Source organism: Narcine bancroftii, chromosome 7 (genome assembly GCF_036971445.1).
Source record: "Narcine bancroftii isolate sNarBan1 chromosome 7, sNarBan1.hap1, whole genome shotgun sequence".
NCBI classification, from domain to species: domain Eukaryota; kingdom Metazoa; phylum Chordata; class Chondrichthyes; order Torpediniformes; family Narcinidae; genus Narcine; species Narcine bancroftii.
This window is the reverse complement of record NC_091475.1, coordinates 175,437,762-175,464,314: the sequence shown is the minus strand read 5'-3', so window position 1 is coordinate 175,464,314 and position 26,553 is coordinate 175,437,762. Positions and strand designations below refer to the sequence as shown.

Sequence of the window (26,553 nt, the reverse complement as noted above, 5' to 3'; positions counted from 1 at the left end):
TTGTACAGTTGGGCAATTCTTCTCCCTCCTCCTACACTCTTGACAATTTTCTTTCTGCCTCCAACAATTAACCTATCCTTACTCCTCCTTCAATAGTTTGTTGGCCCACCCAACGACACTCCACCCATCCTATAAGCTCCCAAAACCAAGTCTCCATGTGTCTCATTGTCTCCTAACCACTTCCAAGCCTCCAAGAGTCTACTGCAACTTTCCACTCCCCCAGCATTTTGCTAGTCTTCTATTCTCTGCCAAAAGTCAGCAAATCCAAATTCCCACAACCCACAAACTGAATATTACCGACACAAGAAAATTAATCTCAAAGCTCTTGAGGAACTCACGAGAATGTCTCCTCAACTAATCAATCCCAGCTAATCTGATGATTCTGATACTGAAGCAAAGGACTGTCCATAATATCTGGGCTGCCCTAAAGTCCATGATAATTCACTGGCACAAAGAGACTCTTGGCATCTCCACTAAAAACCACTGGGTCTGGTTTGATGATCCTGACCAAGAGATCCAGGAACTAGGTAACCACAAGCTCAAAGTATTCTTGGAACAGAAGGTCAAGGGAGAAAAGCAAATAGCTGCACATCCACTTGAAAAACCAAAAGATCCTGAGACCTTAAGCACAAATGTTGAGTAGAAAGAGTGTTGGATATCCAGCAACTCATCCGACCAAGATACGTGATACCTTTAAAATACTGTTTTAATCCATTTAAACTATTTTGGAGCATGACCCGATGTTAAAGGCTGTTATGGCATTGCTAGGTGGATCTCCATTCCACTGGCTGACGTCGGTTTGTCTCTGTGATCCCCTTTATCTTGAGGATGAAGTCCAGACTGGACACCTCAGAGGATACAAGCAGCTGCAGGATTGGCCTGGGCCCCAATGCAGACGACAGGGCTGATAAGCATAATCTGGCCCCTTCTTTCTTTTCTTTAAAGCCATGTATACCAGGATACAGTGAAAGAGTTCATTTCGCATGCAGTCTGTCTATTTAACCCCTACATAGTACAGCACCATGAACACTGTACAGAGTGCAGAGTTATAGTTACAGACAGAGATCAGTTTGAACATTGCAAAGGCAACAGTTACAAACTGCAATAGAATTTCATCCATCAAACAACAACTTCTATCTACCACGGTGCTGATAAGACCACTCTTGTAAATTATAGAATCAACACAGCATTTAACGTACTGAGTCTACACCATTCATCAATCACCATTGACGCTAATCCTATATTAACCTCATTCTCCCCACATTCTCATCAAACCCCCCCCCCCCACCCCAGATTCTGCCACTCCTTTACACATCAAGGATGATTTAACAACTTACAATGACCGATCACCTTACCAACCTGCATGACTTTGGGATGTGGGAGGAAACCAAAGCACCTGAGGAAACCCATGTGGTCACAAGGAGAATGCACGAACCCCACACAGTGAGGACTTTGAGGCAGCTGCACGTCGACACCTATATGCTATCTGATTCAATGCAGTGTTTGGGGAAAATCTCTCTTTAATCCGACCATCTAGCTATTCAGAAATTTAATTGCTTATCTTTACCTGCCACACCAAGTCATGCACTCCTTGTTTATATTCAACAAATTATTAGATAATCAATCCATCAGTGAAATAATCATTTACCCTTCTTACATCCTCTGATTTAAAATATTTTGATACAATGGCTTACAAAGCATGAACATTTAATTTTCAACCATTGCCACAGACATATTTAGCTTCACAGAACAGTGCAACAGTTTGAAGTTAGTGGACAGTGCTAAAAGTATTGATGGTAAAAATCGAAGACAATTAGTCAAGGTATTTAACATCAGTAAATCAATTATTAGCGCTAAAATGAAATGCAAAGAAAATACATGTTATCTCATTAGATTTGAGTACAACTTGGATGTCTAGTGATAGAACATTTGCTCAAACTGCAATGATAATATCAAGCTCTGTGCTTCCAAGGAATTTGACTGGATCACTTTGTTAGTCAATGAATGTGCAAGACCAGCAAAAGACTGGCATGTTTATTTTGGCTGATGAGAAGACAAAGGGTTTCACAAGGCATATCACTCCCAGAGTTCCTGATGACCCCGGATTGCTGAGTTTAGCATTCCTGCCAACTTGCCATTCCAAGCCCACTGCCATTCATCCTGGCAATGAAATCCTGAGCTGGAGCCATTACAAGTCCTCATTGAACACTATTACAGAATATAAAAACAAAGCAGATCATGGACCTTCAGCAGGTCAGGCAACTTCTGCAGAAAGGAAAGATTTCACACTTCTGATCAAAGACCCTTCATCAATGAGCTGAAATGTTAACTCTTTCTCTTTCCATGGATTCCGGAGTATTTTCAGCATTTTCTGTTTTTAATTCTGATTCTGTGTCTGTGGATTTGGTTGTATGGGTAGGTTCACTTATTTACATTCTTGGCTCTCTTTGTGAAAGCAGCAACACTAAAGCAGACTCCCCTCCTTACTCCCAGATACTTTATTTTGGTTGAAAAAAAGTTGACCTCTTTTGCAAAAAGTTTCAACTATGCTTATAATTCACATGTGGTGATGGATTGGAATGTTGGTTTAAAGCAATTCTCACCTGGATTTAATTAATTTCTTGGAACTTGTCATATCGTTAAAAATTTTTTGTGGAAAATTTAACTGTGACCACCATTCTTCTAAATGTTCTGTGTATTACAATCACAAGCTCTTGAAATGCATGATGTATATGTTGCAGAATGCTGGAGGAGATTTTTGTTAGTTTGGCAGAACTGTGATGCATCAGTGGAACAGAAGACAGAACTAATTATGGTCACAATATTTTTTTTAGCATGATAGAAGTAGAAGCACTTGAAATTTATTTCACTTGGACGGACTGGGACGAACGGGGAAATAATTGATTAGTGTTGAGAAAATGTTACGAATTCTGCCAACTGTGAGGAAAAATATCCCTTCAGAAAGTATAAATTTAATAAGAGAAGGCAAGATGCAAGTGAATTGTGTGATCAATACAGAACCACATTTTGAAAGCTCACCAAAGGTTGTAAGTTTCATGTAATTACACTGAAAGAAATGTCTAGAGACAGACTTGTTCTGGAACTGCAGACTCAAAAGGTGCGAGAGAGATTGTTCTGAGAAACCAGCCTATCCCTGGGGAGAATGGGTGATATTTGTTATGCAGCACGAAGCAGGGAGGTTTGACTTAAAGTCAACAGGACTAAATGAGATGCAGTTTGTAAAAGCAAGGAAATCACTAGAGGTTACAGAAAACAAGTCACAAGCTAAGACTAAGCAAAACCTTACGGACACATGAGTGCTCAGACTGTGAGGGTAGACTTGAGTTCTATCCAAAAGAGTTACATTCTGCTTTTGCTAAACTATGCAGTGAGACAGAAAGAGCAATCATTTTGTATTGAGAAGCAGTGGAAGAGAATCCAGCAGCTAGAATAAATGATATAAAATCTAGAATACTAGTGTAGACCCTATGCATTTAGATTGTAAAGACTTCAATGAAACTGTTGGGGCAGACTTGGCGTCTACCTTCCCAATGAAGAGCCGCAGCCTGAAATGTGGTCTGTCTATTTCTTTGCATGGATGCTGCATGACCTATTAAGTTCCTCCAACACTTTGTGTATTATGTGACACCTACCAATTTACCCGTAAAATTACGATCATTCAGTACTCTGTGTGTGTGTGTGTGTGTGTGTGTGTGTGTGTGTGTGTGTGTGTGTGTGTGTGTGTGTGTGTGTGTGTGTGTGTGTGTGTTGGGGACAGCAAGACTTACAGTTCAGCCAGGGTCAACATAAGGAGGGGAATATCTCAGGCTAAACACGCATACATCAAAGAGCATTTCAACACCTCGGACCCCCCCCACCCCCAGCATAGCATACAGATCATTACAGTCTTCAAATCACCAAGTACTCTGTCCCCTTCCAGCTGTGCTTCCCTGCCTGAGGAGCTCAATTCTTTCTATGCTCATTTTGATTGCGGGAACATGGAGGTCACCCTCAAAGTGGATCTTCCACCTGGTCACTTACCACCTCAAATGTTTACGTCATCCTGAGTAGGCTGAATGTACAGAAGGCAGCTGGTCCAGATGGTATACCTGGTCGTTTGTTCAGAGTCTGCACAGGGCAGTTGGCTGGGGTCTTTACGGACATTTTCAATCTGTCCCTGGCCCAGGCAGTTGTCCCCACAAGCTTCAAGATTGCCTCCATCATGTCAGTGCTGAAGCATTCCACTGTCACGAGCCTGAACAACTTCCGTCCAGATGCACTCAACCACATCATTGCAAAGGGCTTTGAGAGACTTGTTCTATCACATTTGAAATCCTGTTTGCCCACCACTCTGGACTCCCATCAATTTTCTCATCGCACCAATAGGTTGACTGAGGATGCCACCTCCACTGCACTGCACTCTGCCCTGACCCATTTGTATAGTTCCAATTCTTACGTCAGAATACTGTTCATTGACTTTAGTTCGACATTCAATACTGTGATTCCCTCCAAACTGATCGCCAAACTTTGCCAGCTTGGTATCAGCTCATTCCTCTTCAATTGGACATTGAACGTTCAGATGAATGGTTTTGGGAGTGCCCTAATTTCGAAAGATATTTTTCAAAATTTATCAATGATTCGAATTATCAAATTAGAACCATGCCCTTTCATTGCTTTGTTTGTTTTTTTTTCTCTCGAGAAGAGGATATAGTCTTGATTTCATTCCAAGAGAGAATTAGAGAATTTTAGCTTTTACCTCGTTGATAGCTAGACGAGCAATTTTAATGAAATGGAAAGATGACTCTCCACCTCCTCGTGCCCAGTGGTTACTTGACGTTATGTCCTCTTTAGATACGACATTAACTATATAACCATAAAGATACAGAGTTTCAATTTGACAAAATGTGGGGCCCATTCATAGATTACCATCATAATTGGAAGATTTAAGAAGTCTGGGTGATCTGGAGACTCTCTGTCTGGTGTCATAACATTATCCAACCTTCAATTCCAATCTAAGCTTTCCATACAACCCAGTCTTGATATCTTTGTACAAATACTTCTCAAACCGTGGTTAATGTCCGTGACAACAAGATTGATACACCATCCTAATTATTTGTCTCAGGACTTGACCAAACAATGAAAGAAACATTCATCCTTTTAACCAGGTCACAAATTTATAATTTTACTATCTGAGTAATATCCAGTTAAAATTACAAGTGAGCTAAGTTACCGGTCCTACACTGGTTTACTGTTGGCCAAACTACATGACATTTAATTAAATGAGGTTCTAGGCATAAGATTTTAATATCACATATCTTTATGGCCCCTGCCTCAAGTTTAAAATAAATTCTGGTTAAAAGATTTGTCAGCAGGAATATGATATAATCACAGTTCTGAGAGAACTGTTATGTTCCGGCAGAGGAGCAAAAGCCTAAAATCCGGCACCTTGGTTCAAGAACACTTCCTTTCCAACTCTTGATATGCTATTCATAGACAGCTCCGACAGCACAAAATGGGACTATTGAAAGTCACTTTTTTTTGTACTGTGGATTACTTTGAATATTTATTATCTGTCTATTTTGATTTTAATTCATTTAGTTTACTATGAGAGTTCTTCTTTACAAGTACATGTTTGGCTGCAGCAAGCAAGAATTTCAGTTCATATGTACACTGTACAATGTGTATGACAATAAGACATTATCATCATTATTGCTCCTATTTTAACCCTGTCCAACTCATTTCCATCTCATGTGGATATTTAGAATTAGATCTGTGCTCTTTGTTGATCAGATTATCCCAAAAACTACAAAATTTTAAAAACACAACTCCCTGTGCAGCTTCAGTCCAAAGTATATTAAGGTGAGACAGACAAATTAACAATGGAAGGTCTTTTAATTCCTATACAGTATTTGCTAAAGCTTCATCATGCTAGACCAATACAGATTGTACAAAAATCAATAGGGGAAATATACCTTTCATAAAAATAAATATATAACATACAACAGTACAGCACAGGAATAGGCCATTCAGCCCACAGTGTCGGTATTGAACATGGTGCCAAATAAATCTAAATCTTTCCTGTCAGTACCTCATCCACATCCCTCCACTCCATGCATATTTGTGAACTTATCCAGAAGCCTCTTAGATGCTACTCTTGTTTCAACCACAACCCCTAGCAGCCCATTCCAGACTCCCACCACAATCGGAGTAAAAAATCAATTGGTTCTGCACATATTTACACTGGCTCCTGTTCACCTCAAATCCATGTCCTCTAGTGCTTGACATTCTAAAGGTTAGGGAAAAAGATTCTGATGTCTATCCTTTATGGGCCTTTCACCATTTTATCAAGTTCCAGCATGTTGCTTCTCAGTCTCTGACTCTTCAGAGAAAACAACTTTTCCCACTTTTCCTTATAGCTCATACCCTCCAATTCAGGCAGTATCCTGGTAAATCTCTCTGTATACTTTCCAAAGCCCCTACATCCAGACCAGGGACATCATTCATCAACTTTTCCTGCAGCTTTTATTTTGAATGTCAAACTTAGACAAAACACAGCAGTCACCTCACTTAGTGATCCCTGATCAAAATCGTACACATGGGAATTGGCAAGTAAATTTTGCTTCAACCCTTAGGAGGCGGCCAAATTGTTAGAAGCCCACAATGGGGATAAAATGTGATTCCTTCCTAAGAGGTTTACTGATTTATATAGGATATGTAACCAGCTGAGCGTCTTCAGTTAAAGAATCATTATTTGCGTGCAGTTAGCAATGAACGTTGTCATTAGGCTTCATCTGAGTTTACTCTACGTTTGTTAACTACCACGTATAGATTTCCCTACTCTTTGGTATGGTTTAGTGTCCATAATTCATGAGGTAAGGAATTCAGCATTTATTGACAACATGCATGACTTTTACCTGTCTTCTTGCTTTGTGCAGATGACAATATTCAATACCTGTGACTCGAAGTCGATCGGCACCAATCACCACCTCTTCCTCGGCTGCAGAAAACAGCATTCTGCCTGTGTTTGAATGGACTTCAAAGTGTTTTCCATGGGCTTGCAGTGTGCTGGGTCCTTGAATCAAAAGATGAACAGCATCAAAATAAATGAAAATTGAATCAATTGTAGATTCCTAAGGCAGAAAAAAATTGATACAAAATTGCTGTACAGGAGTGCTTCAACAATGGGGATGTTTCTACTGAGCCGGGAAAAGCGTGGTGATGCAAGGTAATGCGAGGTGAAGCGCGGTGACACCTCGAATCTGGCCGCACTGTAAACACATCCGGTTGTGGCCGATGTGCGGCGATTCGAGGTGCTTCGGTGTCCTACTTTTGAGGTGGTCGATGCGGGGTGATGCAAGGGACGACCTCGCAGTGGAAACGCCGCGGGTGACTCACCGGAAGTCGCGATTTTTCACCCGCGGTTTTCAATTGCTCATCGGACTTCCTGGTCACCTCGCATCGCCCTGCATCACCCATCGCTCAGTAGAAACAGTTCGGGTAGTCCTAAAATGCGTGGTGATGCGAGGGACAAAAAATCACGGTGGTGCGAGGTGTCCTTAATGTAAGCACACACAATGTCTTTGATGTATCTTGAAACATTCACAATGGCAGCCAAGGCAGATGATTTGAAATGTTTCTATTCTCTTTTTGTTTCTAAGATTTTCAAAATAAATGAACAAAACACCACCAATTTCAAGAATGAAGTAGAAAGAACTTTTTGGGAATAAAGTCGTGAAATGAGTTGCAACTCAGTTTTACTCAGCCAAAAAGCGCTTTTACTTCACAAATTATTGAAGATAAAATACAAGTTGAATAGAAACAGAAATTTGTTGATCTTTGGAAAATTAGATCAGCAAGGAAGCTTATCAAAATATTACATTTATTTAAAGAAGCTGTGTGAAATTTACAGCCACCTTCTACAATTCCAATGTCTCAGAAATGTAGAATGGCCACTCCAAAATGTTCATTGATAATTATCTCTGCCAGACTGATGTGTGGCTTTCATTTAGTCAGCGGTACCTGCTGGCTTAAGGTATTGGGAGTCCATATTTTAAATTGAGGATAGTTAGATGTAGGCCTGACTTCCTAAATGTCCACATTGATTTTGGACAGCCCAGAAAAATCATCACCCCTGTCCCTCAGGCTGTTTTGGAAACAGCAAAAGCATTAGTAGAGAGGAAAATGTTGACATCTCAGCCCTTCTGTCAAGTAATTGGCATGTTAATAAAGGTTGGGGGTGGGGGGGGGGGGGCGGGGTTAGAACATTGAATTCTCTTCTTCATATTAATGTATTTGTTGATGAGACCAGGATGAATTGAGTAAGCAGCGTGCGACTGCTAACCTGCAGTCAGTGTTGGCTTGAACTCATTTGTGCAGACCTGAATTCCTGAGATGCAGTAAAATTAAAGTAACCCATTTGAAATAGAGCTGCAGGCTGTTCATGTTTGGAGAAATTTGGTTTTTTATTAGACATTATTCTCATTCACTCCATCTAATATCCCTTCCTCATAACATCACCTTCTATGGAGCAGGAGATTTATTTGAATGTGGCAGCAACGGCTTCTACTAAATGTGTTCGAGCAAAGTCACTTTTATGTTTAAAATCAACTAATTTATGCAGCCGATCCTCATATTCACAGAGGATATTATTTCAGGGCATGCAAAATATCAAGGGGAAGCAAAGGTTGTACCTTGCTTCTAAAATGTATCAATCCTTGGAGAGGAGTCATGTGATGGAGTAGTGGCCAGTAGGAGAATACCAGCCCTCTCCAGAAAAGAAGGAAAAAAGTGAAGAAAAAGCAAAGCCCCAGACACACAAATCACAACAAATAAAAAAATAAAGGTGTGGAGAAAATGGCACCTAAGAAAGAAAAGCCAAATACAACGGGAAGAAAAAAGTGAAAGCCTTACCTGCACCAAAAAGCAGGGACCCGTCGTGGAAAGAGGAACCCGCTCCCCGAGGTTAGTGGAGACCCCACAGGGTCGTGACCCACTACCGCAGGACTGCAAAAATGGCTCACGGAGCCAAACGGGTGCGCAATTGCGCATGACAAGGAGAACACTGACGGGAGGGGAGATCAGCTGTGGAGTGAAACTCCACAGTACAAACAGCTGAGAGAGACCCGACAGCAGGGCTCCCAGCTGGAAGAAAAAGAAAACAACGGGAACGAGAGGGGTGAGAAAGAAAAAAGGAAGCAAGAGACACAACAGATAACCAGCCCAGAAGAAGTGGACCAACATCAAGAAACAATGGAAAAATAAAATACCCAACAAACTGAGACAAGCAGCTCAATAAGAAAGTTAGAAGAGACACAGAATCAAGGAAGCAAAATAGAAGACACAAACCCAAGAGCAGACGCAGAAGAAGGAGAACACCAAGCTCTGCACAGAGGAATAGGAGGTAAAATGAATGGACAGTACATTGATAAAATTTTTTCAAGAACAAATGAAAGCATTAAAAGAATGGTTGACACTAGAATTTAGTGAAATGAAAAGAAAAATGAAAAGTACAGAAGAAAAAGTGAGTAAAATACAGCTGGTCATAACAGATGTAGGGAAAGGATTAGAAAATGTGGAAGAACGTGTAATAGTGGTAGAAATGGAAGTGAACGACTTAAAAAGAAAATTGGAAGAAAGTGACAAAAAAGTTAAATAAACACAGGAGTTGTTAGCTCAGAAGATGGATATAATGGAAAACTATAGTAGGCAAAACAATATAAAGATAGTGGGTCTTAAGGAAGATGAAGAAGGCAAAGATATGAAAAAATTTATAAAAGAATAGATCCCAAAAGTCCTGGGAATGCCAGAAATGCAGGATGGAATGGAAATAGAAAGGGCACACAGAACATTAGCCCCGAAACCAGTCACAACAAAAACCAAGATCCGCTTTAGTAGATACACAAGAGAAAATATATTGGAGAAGGCAATTAATAAAATTAGAGAAGACAAAAAACGACTGGAGTACAAAGGTCAAAATTTTTTTTTCTACCAAGACACAAGTTTTGAGCTCCTAAAGAAGAGGAAGGAGTTTAACGCAGCAAAATCGATCCTATGGAAGAAAGGCTATAAATTTATGTTAAGATATTCAGCGGTGCTTAAAATAGTTATCCCGGGGCAGCAAAACAGACTGTTCTCGGATCCGGAGAAAGCACGAGAATTTGCATAACACCTGGAAGACAGAAAGAGAGATTAAGAGATGGAACAAGAACAAAGAACGATGACAAACTACATATAAAGAAGAAAAAATAATGTATAAGTAAGAACTAAAGGAGGGAAGAAAAGGGAAGTAAGGGAGAAGTGGGAAAAAAGATGAGGGGTTAAAAATATAAATAAAAAAGAAAAAGAAGAAAAGAGGGGCAGCTTTGTTGTAATGTGAAGATAAAAGTCTTTTCTGGAGGGGGTTGGGTGGGAGAGAATAACAGTCACTGCAAAATCAGTTGACACTTGTGAACGGGTTCGCAGTTCAAATGGAGAGGGGAGTTGTGGTTGCCCGGCAAGGAACAAGGGGAAACTCAGAGAGGGGGGGGGACACTTGGGGTTAAGGGAATTTTAGATGTGGGAATGGTTGAAATATTTTATGTTTTAGAAGTGTTGTCATTCAGTGCGTTCAAAAAAAGAAAAATGTGAAATGGAAATGGGGAAAAGGGAAAAGGTGGTGGTGAGGAAGCGGAAATGAGATGTAAACAAAGTACGAGATGGCCATGCTGAACTATATGACTATAAATATTAATGGAATACATAACCAAATCAACAGGAAGAGGCTATTAAATTTACTGAAAAAAGAAATAATAGATAAAGCATTTATGCATGAAATGCATCTAACTGAAGTGGAACACAATAAATTAAGGAGAGACTGGGTAGGGCACGTAATGGCAGCATCTTATAACTCAAAAGGCAGAGGAGAAGCTATATTAATCAATAAAAATGTACCAATCAAAATAGAGGAGGAAATAATAGATCCAGCAGGGAGATACATAATGTTAAAATGTCACATATATTCAGAACTCTGGAATTTGGTCAATATATATGCACCTAATGAAGAGGATCAAAAGTTTATGCAAGATATTTTTTTGAAGATTGTAGATACGCAGGGGAATATATTAATAGGAGGGGACTTTAACCTTAATTTGGATTCAAAGATGAATAAAACTGGACAAAAGACTAGCAGAAAGGTCAAAGTAGCAAAATTTATGGTTAAATCAATGCAGGAAATGCAACTTTTGGATATATGGAGGAGACAACACGCAAAGGAGAAGGAATACTCATATTATTCGAGTAGTCATAAAACATATTCAAGGATTGTCAGCCCATATCCAAGGGAGAGTTAGGAAAACGGAATATAAAGCTAGATTGTTATCTGATCACTCACCTCGGTTATTAGGAATAGAACTGAAGACATCCCACCAAGAACATATAGATGGAGATTAAACTCCATGCTACTTAAAAGACAGGATTTTAGAGAATTTATTGAGCGCCAAATTAAAATAATTTATATTATGGGATTTATATTATGGGATGCAATGAAAGCCTTCATCAGAGGGCAGATAATAAGTTATGTAACTAAGATGAAAAAGGACAACAATTGGGAAATAGAACAGCTGGAAAGGGAGATAGTAAGTACAGAAAAAGAACTAGCAACAAAGGAAGGTACAACAAAAAGAAGAGAATTGGCGGACAAAAAAATAACTACCAAACACTACAAACGTATGAGGTGGAGAAGAATATAATGAAAATAAAGCAGAAGTATTACGAGCTAGGAGAAAAAAAACACACAAAATATTGGTTTGGCAGCTTAAAACAGAATAAGCTAAAAGAACGGTATTGGCATCAAGGAAAAAGGACAAACAAATTACATATAACCCAACAGAGATCAATGAAAACTTCAAGGAATTCTACGAGCAATTATACCGAACTGAGAACGAAGGGAAAGAAGACAAAATAGATGAGTTTCTAGCTAAAATTGAACTACCGAAATTGCAAGAAGAGGAGCAAAACAAATTGATAAAACCATTTGAAATAGAGGAAATACAAGATATATTAAAAAAGCTACCGAACAATAAAATGCCTGGGGAGGACGGACTCCCAAAAGAATTCTATAAAACATTTAAAGAGTTACTAATTCCTCCACTCCTGGAAGTAATGAACCAGATAGAAGAAACACAAAACATGCCAGATTCATGTAAAACAGCAATAATTACATTAATACCAAAGACAGGAAATATGGAGAAATATCAGGGTACAAGATCAATGCAAATAAAAGTGAAGTGATGCCAATGAATAATGTGGATTTCACAAAGTTTAAAAAAAATTACCATTTAAATGGCAAACACAAGCAATCCGATACCTAGGTATTAGACTAGATAATAATCTAGGCCATCTATACAAATTAAATTATCAGTCATTAATGAAGAAACTACAAGATGACTTAGAACATTGGAAAGATTTACCACTAACACTGATAGGAAGGGTAAATTGCATTAAAATGAATATCTTCCCAAGGATACAATACCTATTTAAATCGTTACCAATTCCCTTAACAGAGAAATTCTTCAATGAGCTAAAGAAAATAATAAGGCAATTCTTATGGAAAGGGGGGAAACCGAGGATAGCGCTAGATAAATTAACAGAATGGTACAAACAAGGTAGTTTGCAGCTACCAAACTTTAAGAATTATTATAGAGCAGCACAATTAAGATATCTATCAGATTTTTATCAAACAAGGGAAAAACCAGTTTGGACCAGGATAGAGCTAGATAAAATAGGGAAGAAGGTACCAGAACATATACTTTATAAGTGGGATGAAAAACTGGTGCAATATAGAAGTTCATGTAGAAAGGAAAAAAAACAAATTACCAACTACCAAAATTATTATTGATGCAAAATCAACTAATCCCTTTCACAATAGATAACCTTTCCTTTAGAGAATGGGAGAGAAAAGGGATCATAAGAATAGAAAATTGTTTTTGGGAAATAATTTATTATCATTTGAACAAATGAAGTACAAATATGGAATAACTCACGGTACAATGTTTGCATACCACCAACTGAAAACCTACTTAAAGGACGAACTGGGAAGCAGACTGAGATTACCAGAAGGAAGCAGCTTTGAATATGTGATTACAGACACAATGATAATTAAAAGATTTATAACAAACATGTACATCAAGCTGCAAGAGAAAGAAAATGATGAAATAACAAACAAAAGTGGGAACAAGATCTAAACATAAAGATAAAAAATGAAATATGGGAAAAGCTATGCTCCGGAACTATGAATATAATAAACACGAGGTTACACATGATACAATATAATTGGTTACACAGGCTATATATCACGCCCCAAAAGTTAAATAAATGGGACCCAGCAGTATCAGATAAATGTTTTCGCTGTTAGAAGGAAACGGGAACAACAGTACATGCAATTTGGGCATGTGAGAAAGTGAAAAAGTTTTGGGAAGATCTAAATCAGGTATTAAATAAAATCACAAAAAGCAACATATCAAAAAATCCAGAGATCTTTCTTCTAAGTAATATAAGAAGTAAAGAATTAGGCCTCAAACTGGATGAAGCGCAAAAAAGATTTATTATGATAGTCATAGCTGTAGCAAAAAAATGTATAATGTCAACTTGGAAATCAGAAGAGACCCTGAGAGTATAACAATGGTACATGGAAATCAATAAATGTATTTCATTGGAAAAAAAACCATATAATTTAAAAAATAAAGTCACATTATTTGAACACATTTGTGAACCGTACATGGAACACAACAGAGAGAGCCTACTGCAGACCTCCACCCCCTAAAATGATAGAATGAGAAGAAGATGAAATGAACTGACCCAGTATGTAAAAGTAGATGACACAATTTTCTTGTTTATTTTCATTGTGTAATGACATTGTTTAATGGGTTTATTGTATTGTATATGTTGAATGTTTAATGGGTTTGCAGGGGGGTGGGAAGGAGGGAGGGAAGGGAGGGGGGAAAAAGGGGAGAAAATGACACTGTGTATATTCAAGAGGGAAATGTTTATGTGTATTTTGGTTAATATGGTTCATAGTGTGAAAAGTTAAAAAAAAATTAAAAAAAAACAAAGCTTATCAATCCTTTCAGAAGCAAAAGGACATTTCTTTGGTGGTGTCAGTCAGGAGCTTTGATTGCCAGCTACGCACATTAGATGGGGATCATGTCATGTGCCTGTGACATTCTGAGAGCCACAGGCAGATGTCTAAATTTCCTGTTACAAGTGTGGACTTGGAAACCTGGCTGACTTGGACATCCATCAGCCTGAGTGGCTGGGCTGGCTCAGTGCTCTCAGAACATATGAGAATTATCTGGGCGAGCACTTGAATTGCCAAGGTGTGGATGGACGCACATCAAGAAGTTGTAATTGGATTAGACTTGATAGTTATTTGATGGTTGGCTTGGACATGGTGGGCCAAAGGCATGTTTTTGTGCTGTATAGATGTCCCTATAAAACAAAGGCGAGAAATCAGACTGTTCAAACTACAGGGGAATCACGCTGCTCTCCATTGCAGGCAAAATCTTCGCTAGGATTCTCCTAAATAGAATAATACCTAGTGTCGCCGAGAATGTTCTCCCAGAATCACAGTGCAGCTTTCGTGCAAACAGAGGAACTACTGACATGGTCTTTGCCCTCAGACAGCTCCAAGTAAAGTGCAGAGAACAAAACAAAGGACTCTACATCACCTTTGTTGACCTCACCAAAGCCTTCGACTCCGTGAGCAGGAAAGGGCTTTGGCAAATACTAGAGCGCCTCGGATGCCCCCCAAAGTTCCTTAACATGGTTATTCAACTGCACGAAAACCAACAAGGTCGGGTCAGATACAGCAATGAGCTCTATGAACCCTTCTCCATTAACAATGGCGTGAAGCAAGGCTGCTTTCTCGCACCAACCCTCTTTTCAATCTTCTTCAGCATGATGCTGAACCAAGCCATGAAAGACCTCAACAATGAAGACGCTGTTTACATCCGGTACTGCACGGATGGCAGTCTCTTCAATCTGAGGCGCCTGCAAGCTCACACCAAGACACAAGAGCAACTTGTCCGTGAACTACTCTTTGCAGATGATGCCGCTTTAGTTGCCCATTCAGAGCCAGCTCTTCAGCGCTTGACTCCTGTTTTGCGGAAACTGCCAAAATGTTTGGCCTGGAAGTCAGCCTGAAGTAAACTGAGGTCCTCCATCAGCCAGCTCCCCAGCATGACTACCAGCCCCCCCACATCTCCATCGGGCACATAAAACTCAAAACGGTCAACCAGTTTACCTATCTCGGCTGCACCATTTCATCAGATGCAAGGATCGACAATGAGATAGACAACAGACTCGCTAAGGCAAATAGCACCTTTGGAAGACTACACAAAAGAGTCTGGAAAAACAACCAACTGAAAAACCTCACAAAGATTAGCATATACAGAGCCTTTGTCATACCCACACTCCTGTTCGGCTCCGAATCATGGGTCCTCTACCGGCATCACCTACGGCTCCTAGAACGCTTCCACCAGCGTTGTCTCCGCTCCATCCTCAACATTCATTGGAGCGACTTCATCCCTAACATCGAAGTACTCGAGATGGCAGAGACCGACAGCATCGAATCCATGCTGCTGAAGATCCAACTGTGCTGGGTAGGTCACGTCTCCAGAATGGAGGACCATCGCCTTCCCAAGATCGAGTTATATGGCGAGCTCTCCACTGGCCACCATGACAGAGGTGCACCAAAGAAGAGGTACAAGGACTGCCTAAAGAAATCTCTTGGTGCCTGCCACATTGACCACCACCAGTGGGCTGATATCGCCTCAAACCGTGCATCTTGGCGCCTCACAGTTCGGCGGGCAGCAACCTCTTTTGAAGAAGACCGCAGAGCCCACCTCACTGACAAAAGACAAAGGAGGAAAAACCCAACACCAAACCCCAACCAACCAATTTTCCCCTCAACCGCGTCTGCCTGTCCTGCATTGGACTTGTCAGCTACAAACGAGCCTGCAGCTGACGTGGACATTTACCCATCCATAAATCTTCATCTGCGAAGCCAAGCCAAAGAAAAGAAGAAAGAAGAAAATAACCTTCCAACTGTCAATCATAGAACTCAGTCATTCCAGTTGCCAGCATCTGACCCTTGACCTAGATTTCTTTCCAAACTAACGGCCCTCCTCATTCCTGGCCCTGGCCTAAGGTCTTTGCACTGCTGCCATATCTAAAGGTAACCCCTCAAACTGTGTAAGATCTCAGTTGTGCCTGACACCTTGTGCCCCATTGAAAGTTTGAGGCACAGACACATGGCCCAAACTCTGCCCTGCTGTGAGCAATTATCACAGCAAATTCCAGCTCTTTCCCAGATCCCTGCAAAGCCTCTCCTCACCTTACCTATCTCCTTTTGTGTTTGACACCTCCACAACTAATCATACCTCTCATAATTTTGTATACTTCAGTCAGGTCCTCCTCAATCTCCTCCTTTCCATGAAAATCAAACCCAGACTCTCCTCATGAGTGAAATTAATTTTCCCTCCCAGGCAACATTTTGGCAAACCTCCTCAGCACACTCTCCATATATATAGTCACATAAGACCAGAAGACTTAGGAGCAGAAATAGGGTATTCAGCCCATCAGATCTGCCCCACCATTTAATCATGAGCTGATCCATTTTCCCACTCAGCCTCACTTCTCGACCTTTTCCCCATAACCTTTGATGCTCTGGCTAATCATGAACCTATCAATCTCTGCCTTAAAAACACTTAATGAACTGGCCTCTGGCTGAAGAAATTCCTACACATCGTTCTAAGTGGATTCCCTTCAATCCTAAAGTTGTGTCCTCTTGTCCTGGACTTCCCCACCATGGGAAACAACTTTTTTTTTTACATCTACTCACTCCACACCGTTCACCATCATCAATGAGATCCCCTTCATTCTCCTAAATTCCAATGAATAGAGGCCGAGAGCTGTCAAACACTCTTCATGTGATAACCCTTTCATTCCTGGAATCATCCCAGTGAACCTCCTTTGAACCCTCTCCAATGTCAGCACATACTTTCTTAAATGAGAAGCCCCAAAATGCTCATAATTCTCCAAGTGAGGTCCTACCAATGCCTTATAAAGCCTCAACATCACATTCCCGCTCATTTTCGACTCCTCTTGAAACGAATGCCAATAAAAAAACATTATAAAGTTACATTTGACTGTCATTGGCCTTAACTAAAATCATGTTATTAAATGTCACTCAAGGCCCAACCTAATGATAGTATAGTGGCCCTTAGATCGGTATTGTCATAGAGTTATATAGATTCAGGCCAACAGCCCACGCAGCTTCTGAACTAATGCCATTTATCAGATTTGTCTTTGTGATTCAAATTCTCATCTATATTCTTCATAATTTTTAAAAAAATACTTCATCCAGTATAAGCAAAAACAGGTAAACGTCTGAATAAAAATCTGGGGGCTCGAGACTCCTTCCCTTTCTTCCCCATAAAGGCTGTCATGCCACAAGCCTGCCCCCAGTTCGAGTCTGGGTCAGTGCGAGTGACCAACACAGGGATGCTGTCCATTTCTTGCAAATAAAAGCCTTCAGTTTTGGTAACTTCAGTCTTTGTGCAATTGATCGTGCATCGGAGGGGGGAAAATGGGCAGGAAGAGGAGCTCAGGCTAACAGGTAAGAGGTCATAGATGGATGTAGGTGGGAGGATAGAGAAAAGAGCTGAGAAATGATAGGAGATAGGAGGGGAGGGAAGCTCTATGATAGGAGAAGGGGTGGGGAGGAGGAGACAGAGGGACAGGAAAAGAGAGATTTGGGGAGTGGGTTAACAGAAAATGGAGGTCAATATTAATGCCGTTTGGTTTTTCCCCTTCCACTTCTCTTCTCCTCTCACATTTGTACCACCTGTGAACTACCTGTTAGCTTGTACTCTTCCCCCCTGCCCTTTCCTCCCTCCTCGTCTCCTCCCCCCTTACCCACCTTGTTATTCACGCATCTGCTTGCCTTTGCTTATCCCTAATGAAGGTCCCAGGCCTGAAACATATCCTTCACACCCTATGGATGCTGTAATGACCTGCTGAATTTCTCCAGCATGTTTGTCAAAAATTATTCAACTTTATAATTATACAAGAAAGTCTGCAGATGTTGTGGTCAAGTGCAATTTACAATGAAAAAAATTAATATATGACCATGTTCATATGAACTATGTGTTCCTTTTCATGGAGTCACTTGCACTAAAGTTCAATTCTGGGTGATTAAGTGCTTAGAATATCTTATACAATGGAAATGTGTGCCTCAAATGGAAATCTAATGCTTGAGAATAACCTATAAAGTGCATTCCAAGAACATGAATAAAAAATCTTTTCTATTAACAAATGGTGTGGCTATTTAACTCCCTGACATCTTTTATTGCTAGTTTTAAGTAGACAGTCAGTAAAGTGCTTCATCTCCCTTGAAAAGCTCTATCTTGGAATAATTTCTCCAACTAAACCATAGAATGAGTTTAATTGAGATGGTTAATCTATCAGTCTGGCCTGTCTGCTGGGCACACAATAAGCTGGGTATGACAACAGCACAATACACCTTCATCTTGGTCTTGAGGCAGATACTTCCATTCTTCTCCATCATACAAAAGCAGAACTGGCTTTTGCTGTCCTGACTCTGATTTCATCACCAATGAGTAATTTTGAGAGAGTACCAGCGAGGTATATAAACTTGTTCACTACTTAAAGCCTTATTGGCACTCACAAGGCTGCTTGGTTCTGTTTAATGTTGATTTTTGACAGACAGGGAGGGAATCAACTCTACCTCACTTTGTACACTTTTTGGTCTTAATGATACCATTGGGCACCTGATCAAAGCTTCTTGAATATTCCACGTATTCTTGATGTTACTGCAAATTAAGGCAATATCCTGTGCCATTGTAAAGCAATTTAGCTACAGAGGCCAGAAGTCTGAAATAAAAGGAGAAAACGCTGTAAAAAAAAATTCAGCAGGTCATGCAGCTCTGAGAGTGAAAGAAATGTAGTATGGAGACCTCGAGACACCAAAGTAGTTGTCTTCCCCAATACTCATCCACTTCCAGGACAAGAGCAGCTAATGAAGAAACAGTTGATACATTGGGATTGCTTTCTTTTGAACAATCTAAGCAGAGGGAGAGTTATGAAGGGCCTAGTTATAGGGAGGGAATGTTTCCCTTGTCTCAGAATTTAAGGCAGGGTATAGAGGTTTAAGATGATTGTTTGAAGGATTAATAGGGAGGTGTGAGAAATCTTTTTTTTTTACCTGGAGAATGTTGGGGGCTTGCAACTCACTGTCTGATAAGGCAGTAGAAGTCGAAATGTTAATCACAATTCAATAGGACTTGAATATTCCCTTGAGTAGCCCTAAGTAGCATGGCTAGGATACAAGACTCATTTTTTAAATGGCACTAAAATGATGGGCTGACTGGCCTCACATAGCATAATATTTCTACATTCAAGGTAACCCACACAGAAATCAAAGAATGAAGAGCATCTCCCCAGAGTTACTTGTGTATTTATTCACACTGACATAGGACACATTCAAACACATCAATCCAGCATGCTGGATAAGGTAATGCAGTACTTGAAAAAAATGTCCTGCAGCAAGCATGGCATAAAGAAAGGATCTGATTGTGAGAAAAACAAATTGGTGTTAATAGCTTGAAGTCAACTTTAACAAAATATATCAAATTTTCTTTTGCTCCTATGAAAAACACTGCAACAATAATGTTGTCCTCTTACTGTTTGATTCAGCTCTGGATTGCATTTCAAGATTCTAATGAGATGTAAGGGGAATTATTGGGGAGATAACATTCATAAAGTACCTTTATATATGGATGATTTGTTGTTATATGTTTCAGGCCCTGAAAAATCCACCCCTTCTGTTATTTTTCCTGCTGCAATTTAGTTTTTTTTCTGGTTATAAATTAAATCTTTGCAAGAGTGAATAACTTTCCCTGAACATTCAGGTACCCATTTATGAGCATATAGTTTTAAGGTTGTGAAGGATAATTTTACTTACCTAGGTGCTAAAATTCCTAAAAAAATTTTAAGATTTATAAAAGTTAAATTTTCTTCCTCTTATTGATCATGTGGAACATTCCCTTTTTAGATGGTCCCCATTATCATTAGTAGGCTGTATTAATGCAATCCAGTGGCGATTTTACCTACACTTTTGTATTTATTTCAAGTCATTCCAATTTTTAATCCCAAAATCCTATTTTGATATTATTGATTCCAAGCTATCTTCCTATATTTGGCAGAATAAAGGTGTACGGCAAAATAAAGCACAATTACAAAAGTTGAAAAAGGATGGGGGCTTGGTATTATCTAATCTTAGATCCTACTATAGGGCAATTAATATTTGACATATCATATTCTGGATTTATTATTCTGATAAACTTGAATATCCGTCATGGGTAAATCTGGAACTGAAATCAGTCGAGAAATTTTCAATAGTTTCCCTATTGGGAACTGCCCTTCCTTTTTCACTTACCAAGGTTAGTAAATGGACAACTAATCCTACACCCAAGCACTCATTACAGATATGGTTTCAGTTCCGGAGGTTTTTTTGATTTAAACATTTTTACTTTATCTGGCTTTATTTTATCTATTTTTTTTAGTCATCTGTGAATGATCAAGCTTTATCTTTTTGGAAGGTGAAGGGTATTAGATGCTTTCAGGATCTCTTATGGAAGTTTATCTGATGTCCTTTGAACAACTTTTGAACAAATATGGTTTCCCTAATTCGCATTTGTTTAGATATTTTCAAATTCGATATTTTCTGAGTGCTGGATTAACTCATCTTCCCCTGCTGTATCATTTGGATATGGTTCATGCTCATTTTTGTTTAAACCCCTCTTTGAAGGGATTAATAGCAGTCATATATGATATGTTATTAAAATTGTGACTATTCTCAACTGAAAAATTTAAAAGGGCGCAGGGACAGGAGCTCCAAAAGTCTTTACCTGGAGAGATGTGGGAAAAGATTCTCAAACTAGTTGGTACTTCATCAATGTGTGCTCGACACTCCCTTATTCAATTTAAGGTAGTACATAGGGCACATATGTCCAAGGACAAGCTCACCCGTAGTTTTCCTAATTTTAATCCAATCTGTTACAGGTATAATCCATAAGTGGCTTCACTGACCATATGTTTTGGTCCTGGAAAGATATCATGTCATGTCAAACGTGATATTGGGAAGATATCTTTGGTGCTCGTTCAGCGATCCTTGCAATTGATTTACAACCAAATCCCTTAACTGCTCTTTTTGGAGTTTTAGGAGCAGATGTAGGTCATTGACTGGCTTCAGCCAATCGGATGATGGCTTTTCCCACCCTGAGGCAAGGAGAGCAATTCTTCTTAAATGGAAGGATCCTACTTCACCTACTAGAGTTCAATGTTTTTTGCAAACCATGGGCTGTTTGAACTTAAAGAAAATTAGAAGTGCCTCATTTGGTCTCTCTGTTAAATTTGAAGAAACTTGGTGCCCATTCATACCATATTTTCATATGATATAATTTTTAACATTTTCTTTGATTTACTGTCCCTTTCTGATACCATTAATTTTTTCCTTTTAGATGAGGACCAGGCTTCTAATGTTTGATGAACGCTGATCCAAGGCTTTCCAGTTTTGTTTTCTCTTCTCCATTAGATTAGTACGAGGGGTTTTACTATAATGTGAATTTTTTTCTTTGCTTTTTTTTCTCTTTGAGTATGGGGAGATGAAGATACTATTATTATGTACCAATTGCTGTATATTGTAATCTTTTTAATTATGTATCCTTATTCTCTTCGTCCATTGTTTATTGTCTATTAAAATCAATAAAAAGATAGAAAAAGAAAGAAAGAATGTTGTTTTTCATTTCTTTACATTTAAAAAGTCACTGAAAGTACACTAATGTTCAAAGCCTCTCAGGCATTTTCTGCTTCATTAATAGGATTAGTTTTAAAACCCAACTGGGAAATGATTAAAGATGCACAAATAATTAACTCCTTCATTATTGATGTCCACAATGGACACTTTCATCTTTATCAAGGAATGGGCTATTTTCCTAAATGAATTTTTAATGAATATTCTGAGACAACTGGAAAAAGGTTTATTGATTTCTATAGCATTGTTAATGAACTTCATGAAAACTTGCTTTTGGGTTTCCCTGCGATAACACTGTTAAATGTGTGCAGACTTCTGCAGGGCGCTTAATTTGCATTACACTCAACTTTTACATTTTTAATTAACATTCTAGATGTGGTAGTGAATATTGGTGTAGTAAAGACAAAAGCTTTTGAAATGCATCTCCAGTAAAACAGGTAATGTTGAGAGGAAATGAATTCAGCAGGGAGAAAGATATAAAGATTTTTTTACTGGACGAATCAGCGAGGAACACATTCTGAAAGTAGAAATTCCATAAATGACACTGCTTAACATCATTGATCATTACCATTTAATCAGATGGTGCTGTGGCATGGAAATCATTCTTAAAGTGCTCTTTACTTTAGCACAATGCACTTACACATGTTATTTGTACCACGACGATTATTTTTGGGTCATTTTGCGCTTTCTGGAAATTTGCCGAGTTACTTCTGAGTACAAATCATGTTTGCATTCAGCCATTCTCAACCTTTTACTTTGGGCTATCGCACTCCACCCCCCCCCCCCCCACCGCTTCCAGAACTCTGTCATAGTTTATGGGCCCTGTTCCCTGTGAAGCAGTCAAGTTATGGTTTCTTCCGTACTTCTCTCCTACTGACTACATAAAAAAAATCATAAAAACCCTTTTTGTGAGGTGCAATGAAAAGACATTTACTTAAATGTGCTGTGGCTGGCAAGGGGGCTATAGGGATCCAAGGAGAATGGCTAGCTTACACAATTTTAGCATCAGGCAGACAGCAACTTGCATCCTCCTACAAGCAATGAATCTCTTGGAGCACTGTGGGAAATTAGAATGCGTTGTCCCATGAGAGATCCAAGTTAGGCACTCCCAGGAAAACCAGATCCAAGGGCAGCCTTTTCAAAGCACTGTTTTTTTTATGATCTGGTCATTTCCTCCATGACAGCACTGAAGAATGCCTTTATTCAGGATTTGTTGTTGGATTTGCAAATGAAGTGACTAGTCCAATGCTAAATGAGAGTCTTTGGCTTGGCTTCGCGGACGAAGATTTATGGAGGGGGTAAAAAGTCCACGTCAGCTGCAGGCTCGTTTGTGGCTGACAAGTCCGATGCGGGACAGGCAGACACGATTGCAGCGGTTGCAGGGGAAAATTGGTTGGTTGGGGTTGGGTGTTGGGTTTTTCCTCCTTTGCCTTTTGTCAGTGAGGTGGGCTCTGCGGTCTTCTTCAAAGGAGGTTGCTGCCCGCCAAACTGTGAGGCGCCAAGATGCACGGTTTGAGGCGTTATCAGCCCACTGGCGGTGGTCAATGTGGCAGGCACCAAGAGATTTCTTTAGGCAGTCCTTGTACCTTTTCTTTGGTGCACCTCTCTCACGGTGGCCAGTGGAGAGCTCGCCATATAACACGATCTTTGGAAGGCGATGGTCCTCCATTCTGGAGACGTGACCCATCCAGCGCAGCTGGATCTTCAGCAGCGTGGACTCGATGCTGCCGACCTCTGCCATCTCGAGTACTTTGACGTTAGGGATGTAAGCGCTCCAATGGATGTTGAGGATGGAGCGGAGACAACGCTGGTGGAAGCGTTCTAGGAGCCGTAGGTGGTGCCGGTAGAGGACCCATGATTCGGAGCCGAACAGGAGTGTGGGTATGACAACGGCTCTGTATACGCTTATCTTTGTGAGGTTTTTCAGTTGGTTGTTTTTCCAGACTCTTTTGTGTAGTCTTCCAAAGGCGCTATTTGCCTTGGCGAGTCTGTTGTCTATCTCATTGTCGATCCTTGCATCTGATGAAATGGTGCAGCCGAGATAGGTAAACTGGTTGACCGTTTTGAGTTTTGTGTGCCCGATGGAGATGTGGGGGGGCTGGTAATCATGGTGAGGAGCTGGCTGATGGAGGACCTCAGTTTTCTTCAGGCTGACTTCCAGGCCAAACATTTTGGCAGTTTCCGCAAAGCAGGACGTCAAGCGCTGAAGAGCTGGCTCTGAATGGGCAACTAAAGCGGCATCGTCTGCAAAGAGTAGTTCACGGACAAGTTTCTCTTGTGTCTTGGTGTGAGCTTGCAGGCGCCTCAGATTGAAGAGACTGCCATCCGTGCGGTACCGGATGTAAACAGCGTCTTCATTGTTGGGGTCTTTCATGGCTTGGTTCAGCATCATGCTGAAGAAGATTGAAAAGAGGGTTGGTGCCAGAACACAGCCTTGCTTCACGCCATTGTTAATGGAGAAGGGTTCAGAGAGCTCATTGCTGTATCTGACCCGACCTTGTTGGTTTTCGTGCAGTTGGATAATCATGTTGAGGAACTTTGGGGGACATCCGATGCGCTCTAGTATTTGCCAAAGCCCTTTCCTGCTCACGGTGTCGAAGGCTTTGGTGAGGTCAACAAAGGTGATGTAGAGTCCTTTGTTTTGTTCTCTGCACTTTTCTTGGAGCTGTCTGAGGGCAAAGAACATGTCAGTAGTTCCTCTGTTTGCGCGAAAGCCGCACTGTGATTCTGGGAGAATATTCTCGGCGACACTAGGTATTATTCTATTTAGTAGAATCCTAGCGAAGATTTTGCCTGCAATGGAGAGCAACGTGATTCCCCTGTAGTTTGAGCAGTCTGATTTCTCGCCTTTGTTTTTGTACAGGGTGATGATGGTGGCATCACGAAGATCCTGAGGCAGTTTACCTTGGTCCCAACAAAGCTTGAAAAACTCATGCAGTTTGGCATGCAGAGTTTTGCCGCCAGCCTTCCAGACTTCTGGGGGGATTCCATCCATACCTGCTGCTTTGCCACTTTTCAGTTGTTCGATTGCCTTATATGTCTCATCCAGGGTGGGAACCTCATCCAGCTCTAGCCTTAGGGGCTGTCGAGTGAGGCAGGCGGAGGCCCCGGTCCGGACAGGGAGTGGGAGGCGGCGGCCCCAGTCCGGGCACAGGGAGAGCAGCAGCAGCCCCGGCCCCGGTCCGGGCGAAGGGTAGACGGTGGCAGCCCCAATACGGGCAGGAGCAAGGGGGAGACGGCGGCCCCAGCCTCGGTCGAGTGAGGCAGGCGGAGGCCCCGATACGGGCAGAGAGTTGGAGGCGGCGGCCCCAGTCCGGGCACAGGGAGAGCAGCAGCGGCCCCGGCCCCGGTCCGGGCGAAGGGTAGACGGCGGCGGCCCCGATATGGGCAGGAGCAAGGGGGAGACGGCGGCCCCGGCCTCGGTCGAGTGAGGCAGGCGGGGGCCCCGGTCCGGACAGGGAGTGGGAGGCGGCGGCCCCAGTCGGGGCACAGGGAGAGCAGCAGCGGCCCCGGCCCCGGTCCGGGCAGTATGGACCGACCTAGGAGGGGAGGCAGACCCCTCCAGCCCGGGTAAGAAACCTGCATAGGAGAAGGCCACTCCGATATAAAACCTACGACCCAAGGACCTCGCTGCCACGTCCCAGCTTGCTTGGCCAAGGCACACGAACCATGGGTGTAAAGGGTGGGGCCAGTACTGCGCGCACTGCACTCCACCTAAAAGCTCCTTTGCGCAGGCCCGAGGACAGGTCCACGTCCTCCCCCTCCACGTCCTCCCCCTCCACGTCCTCCCACTCCATGTCCTCCCCCTCCACGTCCTCACCCTCAAAAGATGCTCACAAACTCAAGCTAGCATGCTGGAACATCAGAACCATGCTAGACAAGGCTGACAGCCACCGACCTGAATGTCGGTCTGCCCTCATTGCACATGAACTCCTCAGACTTGACATCGACATAGCCGCTCTCAGTGAAGTCCGCCTGGCAGATGTAGGCAGCCTCCAAGAACGCGGCGCGGGCTACACACTCTACTGGTCTGGCAAGCCTTCGGATGAACGACGCCTATCTGGTGTAGGCTTCATGGTCAAGAGCTTCATTGCCTCCAAACTCGAAAATCTTCCGACAGGCCTCTCGGACCGAATCATGTCCATGCGACTCCCCCTTCAAAACAAGCGTCACATCACCCTCATCAGTGTCTATGCTCCAACCCTCCAGGCGGAACCAGCAGAAAAGGACAAGTTCTACACCGACCTGCGCAACCTCATCCAATGCACCCCTACAGCCGACAAGGTTGTCATCCTGGGCGACTTCAACGCTCGTGTCGGCAAAGACTCAGAAACCTGGCCAGGAATCCTGGGCAAGCATGGCGTCGGCAAGTGCAACGACAATGGGCGCCTCCTGTTGGAGCTCTGCGCAGAACAGCGGCTTGTCATTACAAACACCCTTTTTCAGCAGAGGGACAGCCTTAAGACCACCTGGATGCATCCCCGATCCAAACACTGGCACCTCCTGGACTACATCCTGGTGCGAGAAAGTGACAAACGAGATGTGCTCCACACCAGGGTCATGCCTAGCGCGGAATGCCACACTGACCACCGGCTGGTTCGCTGCAAGCTCAACCTTCACTTCAAGCCAAAGCCCAGGAACAATGAAGCCCCCAGAAAGAGGTTCAATGTTGGAAACCTGCA

At 41.5% G+C, this 26,553-nt stretch overlaps 1 protein-coding gene across 6 annotated transcripts in view; it reads right to left on the bottom strand.

Annotated features, from left to right (window-relative positions):
• sgcg (sarcoglycan, gamma) overlaps nucleotides 1-26,553 on the bottom strand; it is a 527,276-nt gene that overhangs the window by 105,157 nt on the left and 395,566 nt on the right. For all 6 annotated transcript variants that reach the window (XM_069891401.1, XM_069891398.1, XM_069891400.1 and 3 more), the window contains one exon: nucleotides 6,953-7,072. In XM_069891401.1, coding sequence (XP_069747502.1) covers nucleotides 6,953-7,072 — 120 coding nt within the window. The remainder of the gene's footprint in view (nucleotides 1-6,952; nucleotides 7,073-26,553) is intronic.